The sequence below is a fragment of the Coptis chinensis genome, chromosome 3 (genome assembly GCF_015680905.1).
Source record: "Coptis chinensis isolate HL-2020 chromosome 3, ASM1568090v1, whole genome shotgun sequence".
Lineage (NCBI taxonomy): Eukaryota > Viridiplantae > Streptophyta > Magnoliopsida > Ranunculales > Ranunculaceae > Coptis > Coptis chinensis.
In genome coordinates, this window is record NC_141458.1 from 65,261,494 (window position 1) to 65,284,277 (window position 22,784).

At 37.6% G+C, this 22,784-nt stretch overlaps 1 protein-coding gene across 2 annotated transcripts; it reads left to right on the plus strand.

The window, feature by feature from the left end:
* Nucleotides 1-2,196: 2,196 nt before the first annotated feature.
* LOC147510427 (Vps51/Vps67 family (components of vesicular transport) protein) lies at nucleotides 2,197-21,124 on the plus strand. 2 transcript variants are annotated; one of them, XM_086602404.1, is made up of 20 exons: nucleotides 2,197-2,471; nucleotides 2,544-2,683; nucleotides 2,765-2,819; nucleotides 2,887-2,994; nucleotides 3,073-3,171; nucleotides 3,259-3,336; nucleotides 4,926-5,003; nucleotides 5,754-5,921; nucleotides 12,673-12,773; nucleotides 12,928-12,995; nucleotides 13,989-14,062; nucleotides 15,215-15,281; nucleotides 16,412-16,530; nucleotides 17,058-17,324; nucleotides 17,455-17,571; nucleotides 18,904-18,975; nucleotides 19,074-19,124; nucleotides 19,348-19,578; nucleotides 19,681-19,857; nucleotides 20,798-21,124. In XM_086602404.1, the coding sequence occupies exons 1-20, from the start codon at nucleotides 2,229-2,231 to the stop codon at nucleotides 20,912-20,914; spliced, it is 2,430 nt and encodes an 809-aa protein (XP_086458530.1). In that variant the 5' UTR covers nucleotides 2,197-2,228; the 3' UTR covers nucleotides 20,915-21,124. The 2 variants fall into 2 exon arrangements, with proteins under 2 accessions (XP_086458530.1, XP_086458531.1); XM_086602405.1 differs by having other exon boundaries at nucleotides 5,754-5,828.
* The last annotated feature ends 1,660 nt before the right edge of the window (nucleotides 21,125-22,784 follow it).

Sequence of the window (22,784 nt, forward strand, 5' to 3'; positions counted from 1 at the left end):
AAGATGTCTTCCAATGTAATATTAATAGCGATATAATTGGATGGATCCAACTCCTCTCTTAACGACCTTTCGAATTTCTTCTTTTGTGAAGGTTGACCTTTGGATTTCGAATAAGAATCATTCGCCTTTTGCTTATCGGATTTATGATGGGTCTCTTCTTTGGCTAAGTTGCTTGCCTCAAACACTTGTAACATAGGTTGAACTAAAGCTGATAGAATACCCTCTTCAACTTGTACGTCTTTCTCGGCTTTATCATAGAGCTCTCTCAAAGTCTTAATATCATTTCGAGGCATATACTTGTGCATATCAGACGCAGGAATGAGCCCCGTTTGAAATGCCATTACTGCTGTCATCTCAGACTCATCCAAATGTTATACTAACTGCGCTTCTGCCTTGAATCGCGATAAGAAACCTTTCAGAGATTCTTTCTTTCCTTACTTCAGTTGGAACAAAGCCGACACCTGCTTTGGTTTCACTCGCTAATGCCCATAATTGGTCAGAAATTTTTCTTCAATCTCCCTATAACCTGATATTGATCTCTCTTGTAAAGAACATAACCATTTTAATGCCTCCCCCTTTAGACTTGAAGAAAAAGATTTGCATAGCAATGAATCCAGATATGCAGTTCCCTTATATATCGAAAACTGATGGCGGTATGCGAAGAGATGGTCCATCGGATCCGATGACCCATCATATTGAGTGAACTTAGGCAGTTTAAACTTCGACGGAACGGGCATCATCTCGATACTTTGATGTATCGGATTTCTACTAACATCATCCGCCAATTTTCTTATTAACGCTTAAGTCTTCTCGAGCACTTGATTTCCCATTTACTTTATCATCATTTCTTGTATCATCTCCTTGGTTATGGGTTGTGGTATCAGCATTTCAGCTACTGGCGATACTTTTGCCCCTTTCTCATTTCTTATGGATGCCTTGCCCATATGACGACTACCCAATTTGGAACTACATTCCTCCTCTTCTTCCTCCTGAAAATCCATAACTACATTATTTGGACCACCTTTCTTCATCTCTTGATTCTCCTTTAATAAAATAGCATTCTACCTCTCTAACTCTTTCAATTTTTTCAACACTTCCTGAAACGATACTTCCACATTTGTTTCCAACTCCCTTCGACTTACTGAAGCTCTTGTGTTTCTTGTATTCGACTGATTATCATTCTCCATTCTCTTATTATTTGTTTTCTTCCTCGGAGCCATTGTAGCCGAACTCAGATTCTTCTAACGCATTTCCTTCACTCAAATCTGTAGAAACCCTATGAATTCTTGATCTTAGAAGAAGAAAATCAAAAAAATTCTTGTTCTAGATACATAGACGGCGCCAATGTGATGTCTAAGAACACATTTCTTAAATGTTCTAAGATCACACAATCTTACTGATGAATCAGAATGAATGAAAAGAATGAATAAATGGAAAGAATGAAGAAGATGAATTGAATCAAAGTTTTATTGATTGGCGATAGAAGTTTACAATCTCTTTTTCTCTCTCCTATTTTTACAATTTTTTTGTAATCTGGATTGAATGAAAACATGATCCTCTTTCTAATGTTCTTCCAGTCTTTATATAGTGTCCTGATTTGGTTTGGACCCAGTCAGTCTTTGACACATGTCCCTTATATTTCTTTCTCATTTTCCGCCTTCTATCTGCAACACAATTCAAACACCCACGAGTTTATGCTAATATCTCGAGTTTTAAAATACTAAAATGAACATATTTACAGGTACCATATTTGCCCACTACAGTTGCTATTGGCGTTTTAATCATATATCTCACAAAATACTAAAAATAATTTAATAATTTTGAGATCAGTGTAGATATTTTGAATCATATATCATGCTTTTCTTGTGAAGTATGTTGGTATCAGTTTCTAAACGACTTAGGGAAGCAAGGTGTTTGCAGGGGGCGATCCAGGATTCCAGGATATATATCAAAGTGAATTCATTCATTCAATTTCAGATCAATCAATCAATTCACAAAGATGGGAGTAGAGAATGACCCAGTCACAAAATTTTCATGCATATACGTCGTAAAAGTCAACAGTCCGACCCTACTAACGAAGAATTACCTCCACATAGGCCCCACCACTTTTTCCAATAAACATAAAAATCACGGGTCTCATTTATAACTGGCGGGATCTCGGTCGTTATATATATATATATCGGACTATCGGTTAAAAGCCAAATTGATTCTTTCATTTTTGATTTCATATGAAAATGGGAGTAGCAGCGGAGAATGAGGTCGCGACTGGCGAAGTAATGGACGATAAAGCTAAAAGAATGAGAGATCTACTCTCCAGTTTCTACACTCCCGATCCTTCTTCAACTTCAACTTCTAACAATAATTACAACAACTCTTCTTCTTCTTTTAATTCCAACTCTGTCAAGTCTATTTCCTCTTTAGACTCCATCAACACTACTTCTTTCGATCCAGATCAATACATGAACCTTCTCGTGCGTATTTTTTTTTTTTTTTTTTAAAATTATTAATTATTATTAATTTATTGTTCTTTAAATAATATGCAGATTCATAGGTCTAATTTGGAAGGACTTCTTCAGAAACATGTTGAAATGGCTGCTGAGATTAAAAATCTTGATACGGATTTGCAAATGCTTGTTTACGAGAATTATAATAAGTTTATTAGTGCCACTGATACAATTAAAAGGTGAAGCAAATAATAAAATAATAATGAATTAGATATGACGAGCTTATTTATTCATGCTTTCATTTACCAAACTGCTGACAGGATGAATAATAAGATTGTGGGTATGGAGGCAAACATGGAGCAGCTCCTAGAGAAGGTGTTTATTTAATAAATCTTGGTTTTCTTGGTAAATGCATTCAGCTTATTATAATTTATTATTGCAGATTATGTCTGTGCAATCTAAAAGTGACGTGGTTAACACATCCCTTTTTGAGAAGAGAGAGCATGTAGAGAAATTGCATAGGACCCGAAACCTTCTACGTAAAGTTCAGGTATAAACCTTCTAGTGTTTGTGTTCCGGTGGCTGTGTTTTACCTTAACACAGATGTATCTGTTGTGGAAAAGAGCAGTTTATATATGATCTTCCTACTCGACTTGGAAAGTGTATCAAGACAGAAGCTTATGCTGATGCGGTCAGATATTTTACTGGAGCAATGCCAATTTTTAAGGTTATTTTGTTACTTGATTGTTCTTCTTTTTGACTGTATAGCATTCTTATTAAGATGAAGCCATGTTTCTTATGCTTCTACTTTTAGGCATATGGAGACTCATCCTTCCAGGACTGTAAACGTGAATCTGAAGAAGCAATTGCTATAATCATCAAAAACCTTCAGGTCAACTCTCTAATTTTTTAAACTCGTTCGTAATTAAAACAAATCCTTAATCCTTCTCTTGGATTAAAGTTTTCCAATCTCAAAGTTCGGCTCTCTAGTAAGCCATATCACTCCTTTTGCAAAGAGATCTGCAACTCATTGTATCTAATTTGAAAGTGAAATGGAGAGTTATTTCTCTTCCTACTTAGCAGATTTTGTATGTCAGTGACTCACTGTCAATTTCATGGTCGTTATGGACCAAAATCCTGTGATCTTAATTATCATTTTCGGACCATCTAGTTCACTAGTTGTGTACTTTTAAGTGTCTACTAGCATAACAGCATTCCCACTGTAAGGTGGGAAAACCCACCTTCAATTGGGCAACACGTAGTAACCACATCTGCGAAAATCACCCTCAATGCACCTCAGTGCTCTAGAAGGCGCTAGATAGAAGGTGGGCTATGGGCCACCTAGCCCCTAGGCACGCGATCGTTTGTCTAATCTATCTAATATAGAAGGTTGTTGTGTACCCTACCATCCCTTGAACTCATGGCTCCCATCTGTTCTTGCATCTTATGATGTGGTGCATCCGACTCCGTCTGGGTTGTATGTTTCTTACATTACTTAGATACATCCCCATGGCATCTCATTCAACACACCCATCTTATCTAAAAGTTTACAAAAACTCCAATTACTTATCTTTATTTTCTTTTTCAATGCTTGAATACTTGAATAAAGACAACAATGTCAAAACATTTCAAATAAAGATTAAGGGCCACAGCATAATCATATTTTTGTGTTTGCGACATTCTCTTTTGATTCGTAAGTCGGTGTCGGGGTTTTTTTTTTTTTTTTTTTTTATAACGAGACGTTCCCAATGAGACTACACGCAAACACCGAATTATGAGAGTCCAAAAACTTAAACTGTGGTGCTTTACAAGTGAGGCAGATTGCACTGAAGCACAACTTTGTAGGCAAGCCGGAGGCATGACAAGTTGTTCATAGTCATGGCTTTAGTAGGCATGGTGCCATCAAATAAATTGGAGTCCCATGATTCTAGTAGAAAAATAAATAGTTTTAATTAAAATATTTCTCAAATAGGAAAGATGGATTCACTCCCACACATTTTAGATGTTTACTATTTTGTTTACTTATTGAACTAATGATTAAAGTGTAAGGACTCCAAATGGGGATTAACTTTTGGCAGAAGCAACAATTGTATCAAAATCCACACTTTAATTGAACAAATCAATAACCCCAAATATCTCTCATTTAATCTCTATCAATATCATAATAAACATCAACCAACTGAAAAACATGATAAAAGCCTATGGGCTCACACAATGTACATCATGTGCTGCATGCTCCGCATCAACTCCTACCACAAATTTTGAAGTAGGAGATTAAACCTCACCCGTCACTTGTCCTGTGTGGGATATCTTAGGCTCAGTGACTAGTTTAACCAAACATTGCTCGAGATACTAACCATTTATTTTACTACACACACTACTGGCTTTATTGTGGAAAGTGCTCATAGTACTTGATTTTAATCAGTCAAGAAGGTATATCATATTTTCCTTTTTTTTAGTATTACTAAATACCCTTTTCAGGCAAAGCTTTTTTCAGATTCTGAACACATAGAAACAAGAGCAGAAGCAGCAAAGCTTCTTAAGCAATTGGATGTCCCGGTCAGTACTGCAACTTTTCACCTTTTCTTCTTCTTTCACCTTATTAACAATGCTTTCTTGTTTGCTTTTTGGTTTCTTATTAACATGTTAAAGTTGTACATAGGTTGTGCAAAGTTTTCAAAACGCTACAATCTATCGATTTGTAATAGGGGAGGGTTATTATGACACACTAAAATGACACTTTAAGATGGCACACGCTTTTTGTCGCTCATATGGAGAAGACTTAAGTGCTGTTTTTTGTGGGTATGTTATCCACATCATGGAGATCATCCTCACAAAAAGTTAACCCATTTCGATGTGTCTAACATTGCCAAAGGCTGTATTTATGTTTAGGATTTATCTAACGTCTCACCATTATTCGCTTTTGCAACGCTCTTTAGGCAACTTATTCAAACGGGCTGAATTTTTGTGAAGATCATCATGAGAACATCCTCACAGATAATCAGCCCTTAACTCATCTCCATATGCACCCAACAACGCTGGTCATTTTTGCCAAGAATTTTGCCAAGAATTTATTGGAAATTCTTTAAAGTCATATCACAAGATATGATTTATTCTTTATATCAACGAAATATTCTTATGCACTTTCTTTTGAGTTGCCTATATTTTCTTCTACTATCCTACGTTTAATTTTATCTGCTCAAGGGTGGAATCTACTAAGTGTTAGTACGTGTGTGAAACTCTGCAGTCTAATTACTTAGTTTGTGATTTTTTGTTGTGTAATATGAATGTGCTATGTGTTGTTTACAGGTGGATTCATTAAAGGATAAGCTACTTGAGAATTTAGAGCACTTCCTTGTGGACCTTCAGATAAAAGATAGTAAGGTAGAAGCCGATTCTGATGAACTTACTAAACAAGGAAGATTTTCCAATTCAGTTCCAGTTATACCATCTGAAACAGAAAGTAGTAAAAACATGGTAGGTTTCGCACTAATTTATTTTTAAGCTTCACTTAAGGCCCAGAATTTGGTTTGATCTCTTGGATATCTAGCTACCATTTCTTACCCCCTTAGATTTCGTTATTATTACTTTACATTCTGTTTGTATGTAAAACTGGAAATGGCAAGAGGTGGAATTAGAAGGCCTGTAGCGAAAAAAAAATACTAACGTGAAGGACCTCGTGAAAAGGGGGACCTAACAAAGACTCAGTAATGCATTCTAGGGTTTACAAATCCTCAGTTTCCAGTCCAAAGAAGTTACTATTCTTATTTTATTCTTATGGATTTTAATTAATAATTTTAGGTTATTTAGACTAATTATTTTTCTAGGTTATTTTTAAATTTGGAATTCATGTTTATATTTTCATTAGAATCTTTTATGTTTAGGCTTATAGTTTCAAAGCTGTCGGGGATGTTTATGGCCAAATTTAGAGTTGTTGATAGCTTTTCTCTTAGAGTTCTTGTGTGAGAAACTCTGAATTTTGATCTTCCTTCTTGGTTTTGGTATTTTGTCCTGTTTCTAGTTGAACTTTTTTGGCTTCTTTCAGGCCTTTTTGGGCTACTTAAAATTCTCCTTTTTCTTGCTTCTTCCTTGTTTTGGCATGGGTTGATCGGGTGCACTTGGGTATTTTGGGTTTGGTCCTTGACCGATAGTTGTTGATGTAATGTTAAAAATTACATTTATTCATCTCTTATATATGTGTATATATTTAAAGTTGTCAAAACCTCAAAACCGAGATAGATATCTGGAATTAGGTCCCAAGATCATATCTTTGCTTATTTGTGCATCATTCATATTTAGATTTAGGTCACACAAAGGGGAAAGATCGTTCGCCTACAAAAAAAAATCTAACAAAAGTTGCAGGCTCACCAAACAGACCATGCAGGCATAACTGCTCATCTGAATCAATATACTCACGCTGTCTTCAACAACAAAGTGAGGGAAATTTAGTCTTTTCAAAGGCTCATCCATGAATATGATGGAGTTGCCACAAGACTGATATTCTTCCTCAATCTGAGATCTTTGCTCTTGTGGTTGCTCTTTTCCCTTTTTCCCACTTTCAGACACGGTCTACCCTATTGTTCAAGTCCGACCACTTTGGCGCCACATCCAAAAGTCCTTATTCAGTTGTAGTTAATGTTCCAACAACACTGTGATGTTAGAAGAGAACTAAGGCTTGGTGAAAGAGATGCGAGGGACATGCAGCTAATGTGGTTCGCAGACCCTAAGCTACTCGACAGAAGCAGAGAATGGTGGTGATAGGGTGAGTATTTGTTTTCCCACTAAGTTACGACATCTGAAAGATAGAATCAAGGATAAAATAAACATGAATTTGGGAGGCAAAAAGAAAAGCTTCTGAGTGAGATAAGAACCCTAGATTTGAAGGAAGAAGAGGGTATTCTTGCAAGGGAGGACAGGTTTCATCCTCAGGAGTTGAAAGGGAAATTTGAGAAGGTTTCTTATCTCGAGGAAATGTCTTGGAGATGTAAGTCTGGAGTTGGGGCATCACCAATGTAGGCCCTCAAAATAGAGGGTCATGTCAGCATTTTAGAGGTTAGGTTGAAGGAGAATGTGATATGAAGGACCTCTAAATGAGGGGTGCTACAATGCAACCTCTAAAATCAAGAATTAAGCCCTGAGATGGTTAACAATCCAAGAGGCATTGGACTGGTGGTAATGGTCGAGACTTGGATTAGCTTGAGGCTATGATGCACGGATACAGGTACAGGTACCGATACGGCGACACCAGTACGGGGTACGATATGACTTTTCTGAAATATTAGGATACGGGTACGGCTAATTATTAGGAATATTTTAAAATGTGTATTCTAAAAAATCTCTTAGTAGTTCTTTGAGTAAAGTAAGTCAGGAACATGCGAAAAATTATTATAACACATGCCAAATTCAATACAGCTTGAAGCCTCAAGAAACAATTTACATTTTCAATAGAGCAGAACTATCGGATCAGGTCTATTTCAGGGATTCTAGCTGGAATCCATTTAGAGAGGTTCAATCTCTTTCGAGAAAGAAGAGAGATTTGGAAATTTTGGTCATTCAAGTGAAAGAATTTTGCTAAATCTCCTCCGCCAGCCTCTCTCTCAAAATTTATTGGGATTCTTTTTTGTTTTTGGGTAAGGAACAAGTATCCTAGAAGTATCCGGTACCCGTATCGGTATCGTACAGGACCGATACGAGTGCAATGATATTTTAGGAGTATCCGTGCATCATAGGCTTGAGGAATGGTAGGTTGCATGTTCGAGTCTCCCAAATAACAAAGTTTTAAAATTATGATTTCAGTGTTTTATATCATAAACAGTTTTCAAAAATTGCAAATTGTTGGGGTGGGGCCTCGAACCCAGGATATTGGCCATCTTAAGTACGTCCTTGACCAACTAAACTAGTTTCTAGTCGGTTGAAATCTATATGGGTATATTTTTCCTTATTTCGTGAAACGGCCCGGGTACTTCAAAATTGTAATAGAAATGAAGATCATTTTCAAGGATGGTAACTATAGAGGTTCATATAGGGACTGCATTGGAAGCCCATTTTTGTATTTGGTCCCTCAATTTTGAAGATAGAGGGCCATATAAAGGCCCCATTGGTGATGCCCTTAGATGGCTTAAAGAGAGAGAACATAACACTAATTTTTTTCATAATTGTGCCAAAGCCTAATGAGAGAATCATCTTGATAGATTTGTTATAGAGGAGGAGGAGATGATCAGGGAAGATGATCGCAGAGATAAGGTTGTTGATTACTAATCAAAATTGTATACTAAACCAAATCCCATCAGACCGCTTGTTGATAGCCCTGACGTTGTTCGTACTTCGGATGAGGAAAGAGGTTTTTTGGAGGATAGCATGGAGGAAGAGGTTTGGGGAGCCATAAAAAGTTTCAAAAGTGATAGATCCCTAGGTCTTGATGGCTTTCCCATTGAGTTCTTTAGAAAAGTTTGGGATGTGGTGCTTGTTGACTTTATGGTGATGGTAATGGATTTTCATGAAACCAGTCTTTTAGCTTATAGTCCTAACATTATTTTTGTGAAACTTATCCCTAAAAAGAAAGGTGTTGAACATATCGGTGATTTGCGCCCTTTTAGTCTCTTTGGTAGTACCTATAAGGTAATTTCTAAGGTACTCTAGATTCGGTTAAAGAAAGTGTTATCCCGGGTGATTGGGAACAAAGGGCTTTTGTTTTGGGTGGCAAATTTTGGATGTGGTGTTAGATGGCAAATGAAGCTTGATGATAGAGTTACAAGTAAAATTCATTGGATGTTAGTTGGGACTTTCTTAATTATATCATGAAGCGTATGGCTTTTGGAGCGCGTTGGAGGGGTTGGGTGAGAAGGTGTGTCCGATTGGCTTGGTTGCAAGCCTTAGAGCAGTATGATTTCTTTCAATTCTTATTATTGTTCTCCTGCTTTTTTCCAAAAGTTCCAAAGGTAGAGGTACCATACAAAAAAATTCCATTATCTATGTTCCTTCCGGTTGTGGAAGTTTTTGGTAAGAGGATTGATAGAGTGACTCAACTGGGTCTTATGGATGGTTTTTAAGCTGGTGAGGGGCAAGTTTTAATTTTTCATCTCTAGTTTGTGGACGATACAATGGTTTTTTTCATGGATCAACTTAGATTATGAGGGGTATCTTGTGTTGTTTTGAAACAGTGTCTAGTGTTAAGGTGAACATGGTAAGAGTACGATCTGTGGTGTTAGTAAGAGGTACAATCTGAATCATCTTGCTTTCTCTGTTGATTGTGTTGTGGGCACCTTGCCTTCTAGACACCTAGATCCTCCTCCCTTGGGGCATAGTATAGGGAGAGAGGCATTTTGGGTGACGCAATTGAGAGATATAGCAACAAACTAGTGGGGTGGAAAGTGTGTTTTCTTTCCTATAGTGGTAACTGGTAAGATCATTTGGATCAAGAGCACGATGTCTAGCCTTACTGTTTACTCTATGTCTCTCTTTCATATGCCAATTAGTGTAGCTCATAGGGTGGCGGCTATCATCATATCTTTTCTTTGGGATGATACCGAGGAAAGGCATAGATACCACATTGTTGCTTGGAACTCAATGTGTCAATCTAAAAGGAATGGAGGCCTAGGTATCAGGAGCTTCCATGAGTTTAACATGCCGCTGTTAGGTTTGGTGAGAGCCATCTATGGTGGTTGAATTGCCCGGTTACTAGTCTATACGGGATCGGGGTTTGGAAAGGCATTTTAAAAGTTTGGGAAGAGTTTTATAAGGATTGATAATGCTAAAATTGTTTGGAACATGGGTATTGATACAACTCTCCCCAACAAGGATATAGTGAGTGTGGTAGCTCTAACAAACGTGCTGGATTCCATCACACTTGTGAGACCGGTCAAAGATAAATGTCTCTGGTCAATCGACAATAAGGGGAAATCTTTTACTAGCTCTTGGTATTATGTCCTTTGTGTTTGAGAGAAGGCGAGTCGATGAATCATATCCTCCTTCGTTGTCCTTTTCTTGGCGAATTTTGTGCTCTCTCATTCAGGGTTATAAATTATTTGGGCTGGTCAAGATTCGGTGAGAGGTGTGTTAACCTCATGGTCTTTGTATTTGCAGTCTAAAATTGGAAGACACATGCATATGGAGTATGATACCCTGTGCAGTCGTTGGGGCCTATGGCTGGAAAGGAATAATGGGGTTTTGAGGGGAGGTTAATGCTTCTTTGGAGGAAGTGATAATATCCATTAAAGACCTATTCTTCAATGCCAAAGTTCATGAGGAAACTAGTAGCATTCCATTTTAGCCCTTTGTATGTAGATGGAAAGACACTTTGACTTGAGGCTTTTATCTTTCGGATAGCTCAGGGAATTGCAGGATAGCTCTAGCTGCAGGCACTAGCCATAAAGATTTTACCATAAAACCATTTATCGTGCCAAAAATTAGTACTTGCACCATCGGCAATTATGCATCTTATGAACTTGCTACTTTGTCTCCAGTTCTATCCTCCATGTAGATGTAAAGAGACAAGTGCTTTACAAGAGAAGTTCCTCATAAATGAGATGAACTTTATTCTTTTGTAAGTCTGGTCTTCCATTTTAGACGAGTTAAGGTCGTGTTAAACAATTCTCAAAGCTGGGAAAAAAACTCTAAAACAAACATAAAGTGATAATCTCCATTATTACTAATAATAATTATTTAAGAGAGTTGGATAGTCTTAAGAGTCCTGATCAGAATAAAAAATGATCTTAAGGGTACCTTTGAGGGGTGAAAAAGCAACAAAGGCATGCCATGCTGAGCCCTTAGTCTGTGCGCCATTATCTAAGGTGGTTGCGCTTATCCAGCGCATTGCAATAGTGTTCTCCATGGAGATCGCCATGACAACACTGTTCAGAAGAAGTTCCACATAATGATAACAACGTTTATTGTTGTTTGTGCTGGTCAATTAGTTAGATAGTTCTATACTGGTATTACTTTGTTTCTTTCCCTTTATAGTAAGACACTCCCCTTATAGCTGCCTTACTGTTCATACACATATATGAACCCATCGTGATTCTCAACAATGACCATAATAACATGTAGTTGTTGTGACATTGTATTCATAGACTTCCAACAGAAGTGACTTTCGGAACAGGATTGCTGTAACAACAAACTCCACAAACTTTTGGTTGAATTGTTATACAACCGTGGGTTTGTTGCAAAAAGTTATGTTTTCAAATTTTGGTGTATGTGAATATTTCTCTACTAATTCTATGGAAAAAACAAAACATACTTACCAATCAAAAAAAAAGAAAGAAAAACAGTTCGTAGAGACAACAGCTAATCTTTTGGGCATTTGGGTGGTCTAAGTTTAATCTTTCTAGTCAAGTTGCATTGTTTGATGGATTTGATAAATTAGTTACATCCTGTGATAATGTTGGTCAACTACTTGGATTATGGTTCACCAATTTCACCCCCTTATTGAGCTAACATCTTAGAGATTTTGCAATCTATGGATGTTTTCAAATTTTGGTGTATGTGAATATTTCTCTTACTAATTCTCTGGAAAAACAAAACATACTTATCAATCACAAAAACAAGGAAGAAAAACAGTTCATAGAGGCAACAGCTAATCTTTTGGGCATTTGGGTGGTCTAAGTTTAATCTTTCTAGTCAAGTTGCACTGTTTGATGGATTTGATAAATTAGTTCCATCCTGTGCTAATGGTGGTCGACTATTTGGATTATGGTTCACCCATTTCACCCCCTTATTGAGCTAACATCTTAGAGATTTTGCGATCTATGCACGCCTCTCCCATGTATTATTATTATTATTATTATTATTTTTCGATAAATATCTCCCCTGTATTTGATATGGCTAATGGACTAGTGGTGCTTTCTGCTTCTACTTTTGCTGACTTGTATTGGTACTTCTCTGGTTTCCATACAATTAAATTATTAAATAGGTAACATTGCTACATTTTGTTTGAGAACCTTCAATCTTTCTCAGTTGCATGAGCAAATAGTTTCTTCCTCAATTGCTTGAAGAATAGTTTGCTAAATCTTTTCCTGTTTGTAGCATTGATAGGGAATGATAACGACTCTTGGATGCCAATTTTTTGCTCGGTATTCAAAAGGTTTCTTGATATCTTATTATGGGTCGCAGATAACTCCTTTACGCTCGATGGCTATTTTGTGATTATGCTTGCTGCCACCTTATAATTTCACATAGTTAAATATTATATTGATCAGACTAATGAACCATAGTGTTTTTAAAAATTACCTAGGCTTCCGTTCGTAATTTCGTGGAGGCTGTACGTGCTTATCGAGTAATATTTCCTGAATCAGAAAAACAGCTCGTTGAACTTGCGGTAGTCCTGTTTACCAAGTATGTGTGCAACTCGATTCTTTTCACCGTGTTGACTTTAGTAAAGTTTTTTTTCCCCCAAGCATCTGAAAAGATGTACCATTGTATTTTTATTTTTATTTATTTGCTGGAATACCATTGTATTTATTACTATTATTTGATTGTTTTATTGAAGGCATTTTGAAACAATTCAGCAGCACATTAAGGAAAAAGTTTCTGCTGGAAGTCTTTTGGAAATGCTCCGTAAGCCTCTGTTTTTTACCATATAGTTGTTTCCACTGAAGTTGCTCTTCCAACTATAATTTGGTGGCTCTGTTCTCATCTTATGCTGTTGTCATTCGCCTAATCCTTGCATGCACATGATTTTGACATCATCTACATTTTTGAAAACTTTTAAAAACTTGTTTTTCATCTCTGCTTTATGTTAAGAATCGATATGTGATTCGTATAAGCTATATATATGCCTATACGTGCTTGATTACTGGATCTATGGGCTGGACCTTTGTACTAGTTGGAAAGTTCAACTTTGTTATCCATATTTGTTTGTTAACTTGTAACTAGCTGTTGAGATAGGGCATAAGCAGTAGTAATAAAACACTTGAGATGTATTTGATATAGTTTCTCTCGGAAACTGCTAGGAAGGCCTTCAATAAAATAAAATAAAAAAATAAATAATAAGGCGAGATGCAAAAATGTGGTAGGCTTGGTCTTCAGCTTGGATTCCACGCTGGCCTACACTTGGCTTGCAACTACAAGCACATTGAGTATGCAAACCAACTCCTGAAAATGGTATTTTGTGTACCCTTTTCCCTACCTCCTATACTGACTTTTCCTACTCGTACAAACATGCCACACTTTCTGAGAAGAATAATAATTAGAGATTTGGAGAACAACAATAATATACTGGAAGTAACTTATGGAAGGGTATAAAAGATGTCAAATAGATCATGACATGTCAATAAAAATTGATTACTTAATGGCTTGACGCACTAGTATGTACTTGTTATTTAACAAAAAAGTAGTCTAGCCAAGTGTGACCAAGAAAATGCTACCGTCTCTGTTAATTTGAAGATATAATTGAAGGTTGTCATTATTTGTAAAAAATCTTCGTTAATCAGATCTTTCGTTTTAATAAGACCTAATAATATGGAATTACTATTTCTTTTCCCTTTTTAAGGGCTTGGATTTTCTGTACGGTTTCTTGAAAGTACAAATGTCTATTTGGACTCATTGCAGGAGTTACTTGGAAAGACGTAAAAGCAATGGACGAGGTGTTGCCTGAGGCTGCTCTCCCTAGTTTTTCTCTTGAGGTATTCCCCTTTGTTTCAGTTGATATGATCTATAACTGATGGCACTGTCATGATGAATTTCAGAATGTAATTGTTATGAAAAAAGGAGGATAATTTTTTTTTGTTATGCTAGCTGTAGGCTAGTATTATGTTTTCCCTTCCCTTTTAGTAGACGGTCTTACAAGGGCAAGGAGGTGGTGGCCACAATTCAGATTTAAGTTAGCAAGTTAACCAAGAATGCAAAAAAATTCAATTATATGGAGGAGGAGCAATTTCTGGACTTTGGTAAATGTGGGTGCACAAGTTGATACTTCTAGGGGCAAGATATTGAGGTTTCGGATGAAAGAGACGCAAGAAACTAACAAAAGAACTAGTAAGTGGAGGTGGACAGATCATAGTAGATACAGTAAAATTATATGTTTGCTAATGAAGAAGAAAGTTTAGAGAGAAAGGAGAGAGTCCGGCTTAATTAGTTTCGGCCTTCTCTTACACTTCTTATATAGGAAAATTACAATAAGGAAAACCTCAAAAAAATCCAGGCTGTGGGGATTAAGGGACCCCAGACGACCTGGGGAACACTTCCCCATGAAGTGTCCCACCTATCTAATGACTCACGCAAATCTCTCACAGATACTACGATGATCTAATTGATGTCGAGGATGAAGTACACATCCAACCCTAACCTTTGGGGGCGGGGGTTCTCCTGAGTTCCCGGGAAAATGGGGATGAACAAGTCTTCATTGCAAGTGGATGGGACAGGGTGGTGCCACTTCTAGATTGGGACTTTGGTAGTTCCACCATGGTGGTGGTGCTTGAGTTTCTGCCTTTTTTTTTTTTTTTTTTTTTAACCTTTTCTATATTTGCTTTTGGTTTTGCTTTCCGTTGTCTCTGTTTTGCTTTTCCCTTCTTTTGTTTTTGGTCTGCTTGGTTGGGGTACATGGGTGTATTGTGATCTTAGGATCGTTCCTTGGCGTAGTCAGTGGCCATTTTCTTTGGTGTTGATGTCATCTTTTAGTTATATCACTATATTACCTTTTACCAATAAAATCTAAATTTTAATAGAAAATAAACGGTCTTACACTCTTACGTGCACATTTCTTTTGCAGTAAATTACAAATCTTCATGTGGAAGTATGAAGTACGAAAATAATGTTACTTTCTTACGTGGTTTCAGGCTGCACATGGTTCTATGAAGCAGTATATTGCAAACACATTCTCTCATCTACTACACGATGTCTCAGGTGATTAAATTGCTAAGTGTACCAAATAATTTGCTGATTGCCTTGATGCATATATACTTTGAGTGAGATTTTGGTAGCGTCTAATAATTATTTTTAGGTTATTGCTAGAGAAAGCAGAAGTCATTTAGAATTGAAGATTTAAGTACAAGCATGGATACCCAAAATGAGGGAGATCCTCACATAACCTAACAAAGAACATCAATCAAGTGATAAAAGAAAAATAATATCATAATCAACATTGTTGTACAACCAGATCTCCTTCAGCATATTAAACCAGTTGACAGTTAATCTTAAAACTGTCTGCCTCTTCTCTTTACCCTAGGAGCCGTGCGGTCTTTTCCTTAAGCTCGAAATTACTAGTTCTTGATTTGAAAAGATAACCTGGTTTGTGTATTTCATAATCATCGAGGATTCGAAAGTCAAGATAAACAAAAATATAACACGACACATAAAAGAACAATGTTTTCTTATAGTAAATGGAAGTAAATGTAAATCCAATAAAATATACACAAAGTGTGTGACTCAAATTAAAAGCAAATCCTATGTTTCGTGTATATGGTGGGATTCTTTGTATGAAATCTTTAGGAAGCAGCGATAGCATAAGTCAACAAGAGTTATCTTGATTCAAAATCTAGAGATTTCGGGCTTGAGAGGTCAAAAGCTACAGGACTGAAGTGTTTAAAGAGCACCTTCTAGAGATTTTGGCATATACTATATTGGAGTGGCAAACACTGAGAAGAAGTTAGTAAAGCAAAATAAAACACAATAAAAATCAAGAAAATCCCTCACAAGGTTTCGTTTCTAGCACGGGATAAGGAGGCGTACACCTCGACTCTTTGAGGCGTTGGCCTCGTGGAGCTCTTCAAAAACTGTAAGCCTCGAGCCGTACTCTGATTGCACTTCGAGGTTAATGGCGCCTCACACTGCCTTTTTAAATGTGGATGCTCAAAAAAATCATTTTAGACTAATGGCATAGTTTGAATTGAAGAAGCATGCCTACTTATTTATAAATGATTTGCATGAAAACACTTTTGCCAATTATCCAATTCCACTCCAGCATGTCTGCAAGTTACCCTCTTGTTCCTAAATTGGCTTTATGTTCTGAGGTGGATTTGTTGTGGAATTGACAGAAACCCTCATTAGAGCCCAAAAGAAGCCAAAGGAAGCGGGGGAAGGAGAAAGTTCTTTGCAGGTTGCTTTGGAGGGCAGTAAAAAAGCAGTGATTCAAGGAAGCATGGATGTCTTACTGGTAAGATAAGCAATGCCATAGATTATATTGGTATGTTGGAGTATCTAATTAAGACTATGATTGTAGGAGCCAATCCCCCTCTCCATTACCATTTTCTTGCTTCGCATGCAATATCTCATGAAATGCAACACTAGTATCAAGTTCAACTGATATTCTTTCTCCTCAACAAACCTATGAGACAAGGGGTCAAGGGCATTCCATATTCTAGGTAGCCTGAGTTGAACAACACGTTTGTACCCCGTTACTGCCACTTGCAATTATATTTCAATAGCATTTATGCATTAGTTTTATGTTGTGAAATGTGTATTAGTATGACATTTCTACATAATTATTTGACGGCTTAGAACATTAATTCCAAAACTCTTATGTTTAACTGCTGTCATAACTTCAGGGCCTTCTGGTTCATTTTATTCACCTTCAGACAGGAAGTGCTTGTTCAAATATCTTAAAGTTATTTTTCGTATATTTCTTATTGATGTTTGTGCTATCCTTTGCTTTTCCTTTATTTACTCTCCTGCCCGTTCCAGGACTTCCGCAAGCTTCTAGATGATAATCTAGGGCTATTAGTGAAGATAAGAGACTTCATTATTGATTGGGTGCAAGAAGGTTTCCAGAACTTCTTCAGGACACTTGACGATCACTTCAATTTGCTTACGGGAAGCAGTAGTGTGACTAGTCAAGATCAACGTGTGCTGGAAGGGATACAAGGGGAAAAAGTTTCTGCTGGACTTGTTCTTGTGCTCGCCCAGCTTTCTGTTTTCATTGAACAAAGTGCCATTCCTAGAATTACTGAGGTATAAGACTGCTGGGTAGTTGAAGTTTAAGTTACTCTGAGTTATCATTGCCAGTGTATTTCTGATGAAAGATCCCTTGGTACTGATTTCTCTGGTACTTTTTACAATAATTTAAGTTTTCAATGTGTAGGAAATAGCCACTTCCTTTTCTGGTGGTGGGGTCCGTGGCTATGAATATGGACCTGCATTTGTTCCGGGGGAGATATGTCGAATGTTCCGGTCAGCTGGTGAAAAGTTTCTCCAACTTGTATGTGTACATACAAATTCCTAACACTCTTTGCTAATCTTTGACTCATTAAATTATAAGGTGTCTACAGCAGGGAGGAGGATTAACACTCCACTCCCCCCCCTTTTTTTTATTATATGGCACACAAACGTCTGACAGTAGTTGTCACCTTACTTGCCATTCGTTGATTATTAGGGGCATCCTGAAAACAAAATACAGAAGAAAATTGCTGATTTTTAGGAGGAAGGGCCACAAATTGCCTAAGGAGGTGTCGAAATTGGCCCTCTGCCTGGCCTGACCCACCTGACACATTTGTCGAAAAAGCCCTCAAATTCAAGCCATCATGAATTTCAGGGCTGGGCCCGGCACTCAAAAGCTTGAGGGACCTAGAGAAGCTTCAGCCCGGCCCTCTAAGGCCCACATTAAAGCCCTTATAGTTTAGTTATTTTATACCAAAATACATGCAATGCCCTTAGGATTTCGAAGCTTTACTTATATGATGATAGGGTAAAATATGTATATTCAATGCTGGTTCTTACTGACACTAATTTTAGTACTGCCCTTTTGTTATTTTGGAAACATGTTATCTTGTAATGAATGTTAGTTGAGACCAACAGATTGTAGCCTTGTAGGACCTTTTGCATTATGTGTTTCTTTACCTTCTTCGAATTCAGTTGTCATCAGTGAGACGGTGACTGTTGGGTAAGGCATGGTGCTGATATATAGCATAAAGGTTGAACTTTTGTTTTGTCAAATGTCAAGTTATGTGTTAATGTATGGGATTCTTGTTCTTCCAGAGAGAACTTATCTAAAATAAAATATAATAAACAAAATGAAATGAAGAATAATAAATATATTTTTGCAATGTAAACTAAACAGAGGGTAATCAAATAAAGTAGGCCCGGGTCTCGTACCCAACCCTCAGTCCTAAAAAGAGGGCTGAGGGGGTGAGTAACGGCTTCACATTTTCAGTACTGGCCCGGCCCTCAGTGTACATAAGGGTAGGCCTAGCCTGTCCCTCAATTGTGAGGCTCTATGGTTTGGGGGCCAGGCTAGCCCAACCCGGCCCATTTGACATCACTATAAGAGGGCTCAAAGATTTCTCCTCTCTGGTATAGGGGGGAACACCCATGGCTTATTTGACTAAAAGAGTCTCGTACTTTTCTGGGAATAGGAAGAGTTGTGTCCTGTTAGTGCATTTCATGTAGACAGTAGAACTCTTTATCCAGTTTGCATTTGTTTGGAATTGTATTTGTTAATCTGATTTCGGTTATTGAGTCTCTGGTCGTAGTTTGCAGCACCTTTACCCAAATTTTAGTCAGAAACTCATTTGAAAGGACCATTTCAATGCAGTATGTAAATATGAAAAGTCAAAAACTATCCAATCTTCTCAGAAAGAGGTTTACAGCACCTAATTGGGTCAAGGTTAGTGACTAACTCTATATTTATTTGGATTTTAAAGAAGGATTTAGGAGAAGATGGTGAGAGGCCTGGTCTGACTACTTTACTGAATGATTTAACAGCACAAGGAGCCAAGAGAAGTTCATATGTCTGTTGATATACTTCTTCAAGAGGTATGTAAATCTTTAAATCTTGCTCTTCTATCTTGACGAGGAGAGGTATGGGTGGAGAGAGAGGGACAAGAAAGGAGGGGGGAGGGGGTTACTGCTGCATTTGTATTACTTTTAGTTTCTTCGAATTTAATGTTCCACCATGGTTTAAAAACCATAACAATACTAGGTTAATTCAATGCAAGTGTCAATAACACGACCCTTCTGATTCTCATGTTTTTTATAGCTAGAAGCCGTAGGAACAGAAGCAAAGCAGATTTTACCCCGTGGAGTTCTCAGGAAGCATCGTCGATCTGACAGCAATGGGAGCACCACTTCCTCCCGAAGCAATCCAATGCGTGAAGATAAAAGTAGTCGTTCCAATACTCAACGTGCCAGGAGCCAACTTTTAGAGAACCACCTTGCAAAACTGTTTGAGCAAAAAATGGAGATTTTTACCAAAATAGAATACACACAGGTATTTATTTTCCTGCTATTGGTAAATTTAATTGTTTTATGAACTATAAATTACTGTGTGATTTGTGGGGTTTGAATTCACAAGTGATATAATAATTTCCAGGAATCGGTGATATCGACTATCGTAAAACTTTGCCTTAAGAGCATGCAAGAATTTGTTCGTCTCCAAACATTTAATCGGAGTGGATTTCAGCAAATTCAGTTGGATATCCAATTTCTTCGGACTCCTTTAAAAGAAATTGCTGAAGATGAAGCTGCCATCGACTTCTTGTTGGATGAGGTAAAAAAACCAGATTGTTTTCACTGGGGAGGGAGGGGTTTAGCTGTCAAATGAATCAAGGTGTATATAGGACCATTTTTCAATGGGTTCTGGTATGCATGGTCGAAAGTAGACGATGATGCTAACTTGGTTACAAATACCGTGAGTCGCAGCTCGATCTCTGTGGAGCCAAGAAAACCAGAAATATTATAGCAAGGAAGAAAGTAAAACTGGACTAGGAACAGCGAGATTAGGAAATCGAACCCCTTGACTTAAAGTATGAGGTTACGGCGAGATTCAAATATATCAAGTGATATGAGTGTTACCGTTGCCATCTTCTTGCATTTCTCCCAGCAACTCTGTTTGGTTACTTAATCTGGTTTTCCACTCGGTTGGCGCATAACTCGAGTAAAGAAGTGAACCAGAAGGTGCACTGTGTCTACTTCTATACTCTATGGCCTTACATCATATACCTCTTCCAAACTTTCGTGGGGTGGGGTTCATCTTTTTTAATCATACTGGCTGATCTTGTAATTGCTGCTGATCTTGTCCTTGTGGTGGTAAATATTCCAGTATATAGGGAAATTTGACAATATATAGCAGAATCTTAGGAGATTGATTCTGATATTTCCAATCTGTATCAATCAATATTATCTCCAGATTGTGCTAATATTTGTTAATATCTATATTACAGGACACGTCATATTTTGAAAATAATCCGCGTCAGATACATATCCAAGTGTCTGTCGGACAGTGTATATGATATACCTCAATTTTTGATAGTTCGTTGTGTCAAACACTTTGTATATGTGTTGGGTACGAACACGCCTCGATGTAAATTAGGTTAAACATATAGAGGAGCTTCATGGTCAGACGTATTGGACTATATGGATACTTTGGCTTTTTTTGCCCCTGCGTTATGCAACTGTAAATTTTTACTCTAATTTTTGTTTGTTTGCAGGTAATTATTACATGTGCGGAGCGGTGTCTTGATCCTATTCCATTGGAGCCTGCCATCTTGGACAAATTGATACAACTGAAGTTCACCAAGAGTAGGGAGCAGGATCCAAGCTCGTAAAAGTATGGACTCTGGAGGTGATGTGTTTTAAATGCTCCACCCAATTCTTCAATTTGATTAATGATTATGTTATTGATATGTGCTGATCACTTGTAAATTACAAGCTTGATTACAAAGCTACTTTGGTTACCCAAAGGACACGCACACCAAAACTTATCCTACGATTGTTTATCTTGGATAAGTCTCAGTTGCACGCACATCATTTCACAATGACGCTTCCCTTGTCCATATTTGCTTCTCCCGTTAAATGCAAGCCCACAGCTTAATACATATGTTTTATCAAGCACTGGTGTCCATAACATAAGACCTGACAAGATGATGCCCAATTCGACTCTAAAAATTTGTGATTACTGCGTGTATGGTACCACTTACTAAGCAAAAGTGGCGTGGTGGGACTTGCAAATACCAGCAGTCCAGCACCTTCGGATGTTCATGACCAACCTAAAACCCCCTACCTACCAGTAGGAATTAGTAAGATGGTTTCCGTATCAAAGAAATGCAACGAAAGTGTTTGGACCATTGTTCAATGTCCTAAACTCCTAATCAGTTACCTATTGGCATGATCAAAGTCGATGATAGTAAGCTTTGTCTTTAATCACAATGTTGGTATGAAACCATCCCTGGAATTGTGCATTGCGAAATGTTTAAGAGGGTTAAGCTCTCCCTCTGAAACTCTCGGGTTAGGAGTAATAAAGCTGTCTCGATCCGTTGGGTAAGGATTAGAGCATATTATTGAGGTTGGTGCATATCGTTGGGCATAAGAATAAGCATTTGGGAACCCAGGCTTCTTTCTTTCGAGCTGTTTCTTTCTTCGTCACGCCAGCATGGTTCTGAAATCTCGCGTTGGTGTTCTAGAGTGAATGAAACAGTTAACTACAACTCTTTTGTCTTCTACAACAGAAAGTGTGAAACAAATTATCCATGAAGAGGAACAATGTATTACAAACAAAGTGAACACATCCATGCAGAAGTTCGGACTCAACCACTAAGGTACTGAAAATATGAACTTTCCATAAAATCAACAGGGATTTTCATAATATATCCTACTAACCCAACACGCACATTATAATTTCATTGGTATTATTTACATTTTCCATGAAACAATCGTAGCTATACTAATTAGTACGTGTGAATATACTAATTACTAATTTGTTTTCTTTTGTTTCCTTTATGTCAAAAACTCAAAATTAGCAAATGGGAGAAGTCTGGGCCTCCGGCCTTGGTGAGTTGTCAACTAACTGACCAGATGCATTGCGCTTCTGGCATGATGTTTGTCCGCGCGGAACCATAACAAGACCTAAGAGCACGACAAATGCATGTGCTAGAATCTTCTATTTGCATCTGCATAATGGAAGCCGAAAGCACAAAAATGACATGAAGCCCACATGAGACGAGAAGAGCTCATCTTGTGTACCAACAATCGCATATGAGGACAGAAGGACAAATTCATGTGGATAGCAAGGAAGATCTCAATCCAACTCTTAAAAGCCTTCTCAGTATAGCACCCCCAAACCAATTGACAAGTTTTGAGTTGTGACTCAAGCCCAATGGAAGTTGAGCGCGGGTAGTATATGCTAGTGAGATATACTGGGTGTAAGCGGAAGGGGCCGAACCAAACTACACGTCTACAAGAGTACGAACACATCCGGCATGTAGTGCAATGCAAGCCAAGAGGCCAAGGGTACCTCACTTTCAATGTAGAAACTGTTAGGTTTACTGCATAAATTGAAAGAATTCCAATTGACAAATAACAATATTGACAAATAACAAAATTGACAAATAACAAATTCTGCATTACGCACGTAAGAGCACTTCCAATGCATTTGCATGTGGTAAAAAGTATTCGGAAAAAATAAAATTGCCAAAGAGG

What these genes read in the sequence shown, in the direction of transcription:
- LOC147510427 (XM_086602404.1), top strand. Translation starts at nt 2,229, where the DNA reads ATGAAAATGGGAGTAGCAGCGGAGAATGAGGTCGCGACTGGCGAAGTA. An exon ending in ATCAATACATGAACCTTCTC is followed by an intron (nt 2,472 to 2,543) that starts GTGCGTATTTTT and finishes AATAATATGCAG; the next exon opens with ATTCATAGGTCTAATTTGGA. An exon ending in TGGAGCAGCTCCTAGAGAAG is followed by an intron (nt 2,820 to 2,886) that starts GTGTTTATTTAA and finishes TTATTATTGCAG; the next exon opens with ATTATGTCTGTGCAATCTAA.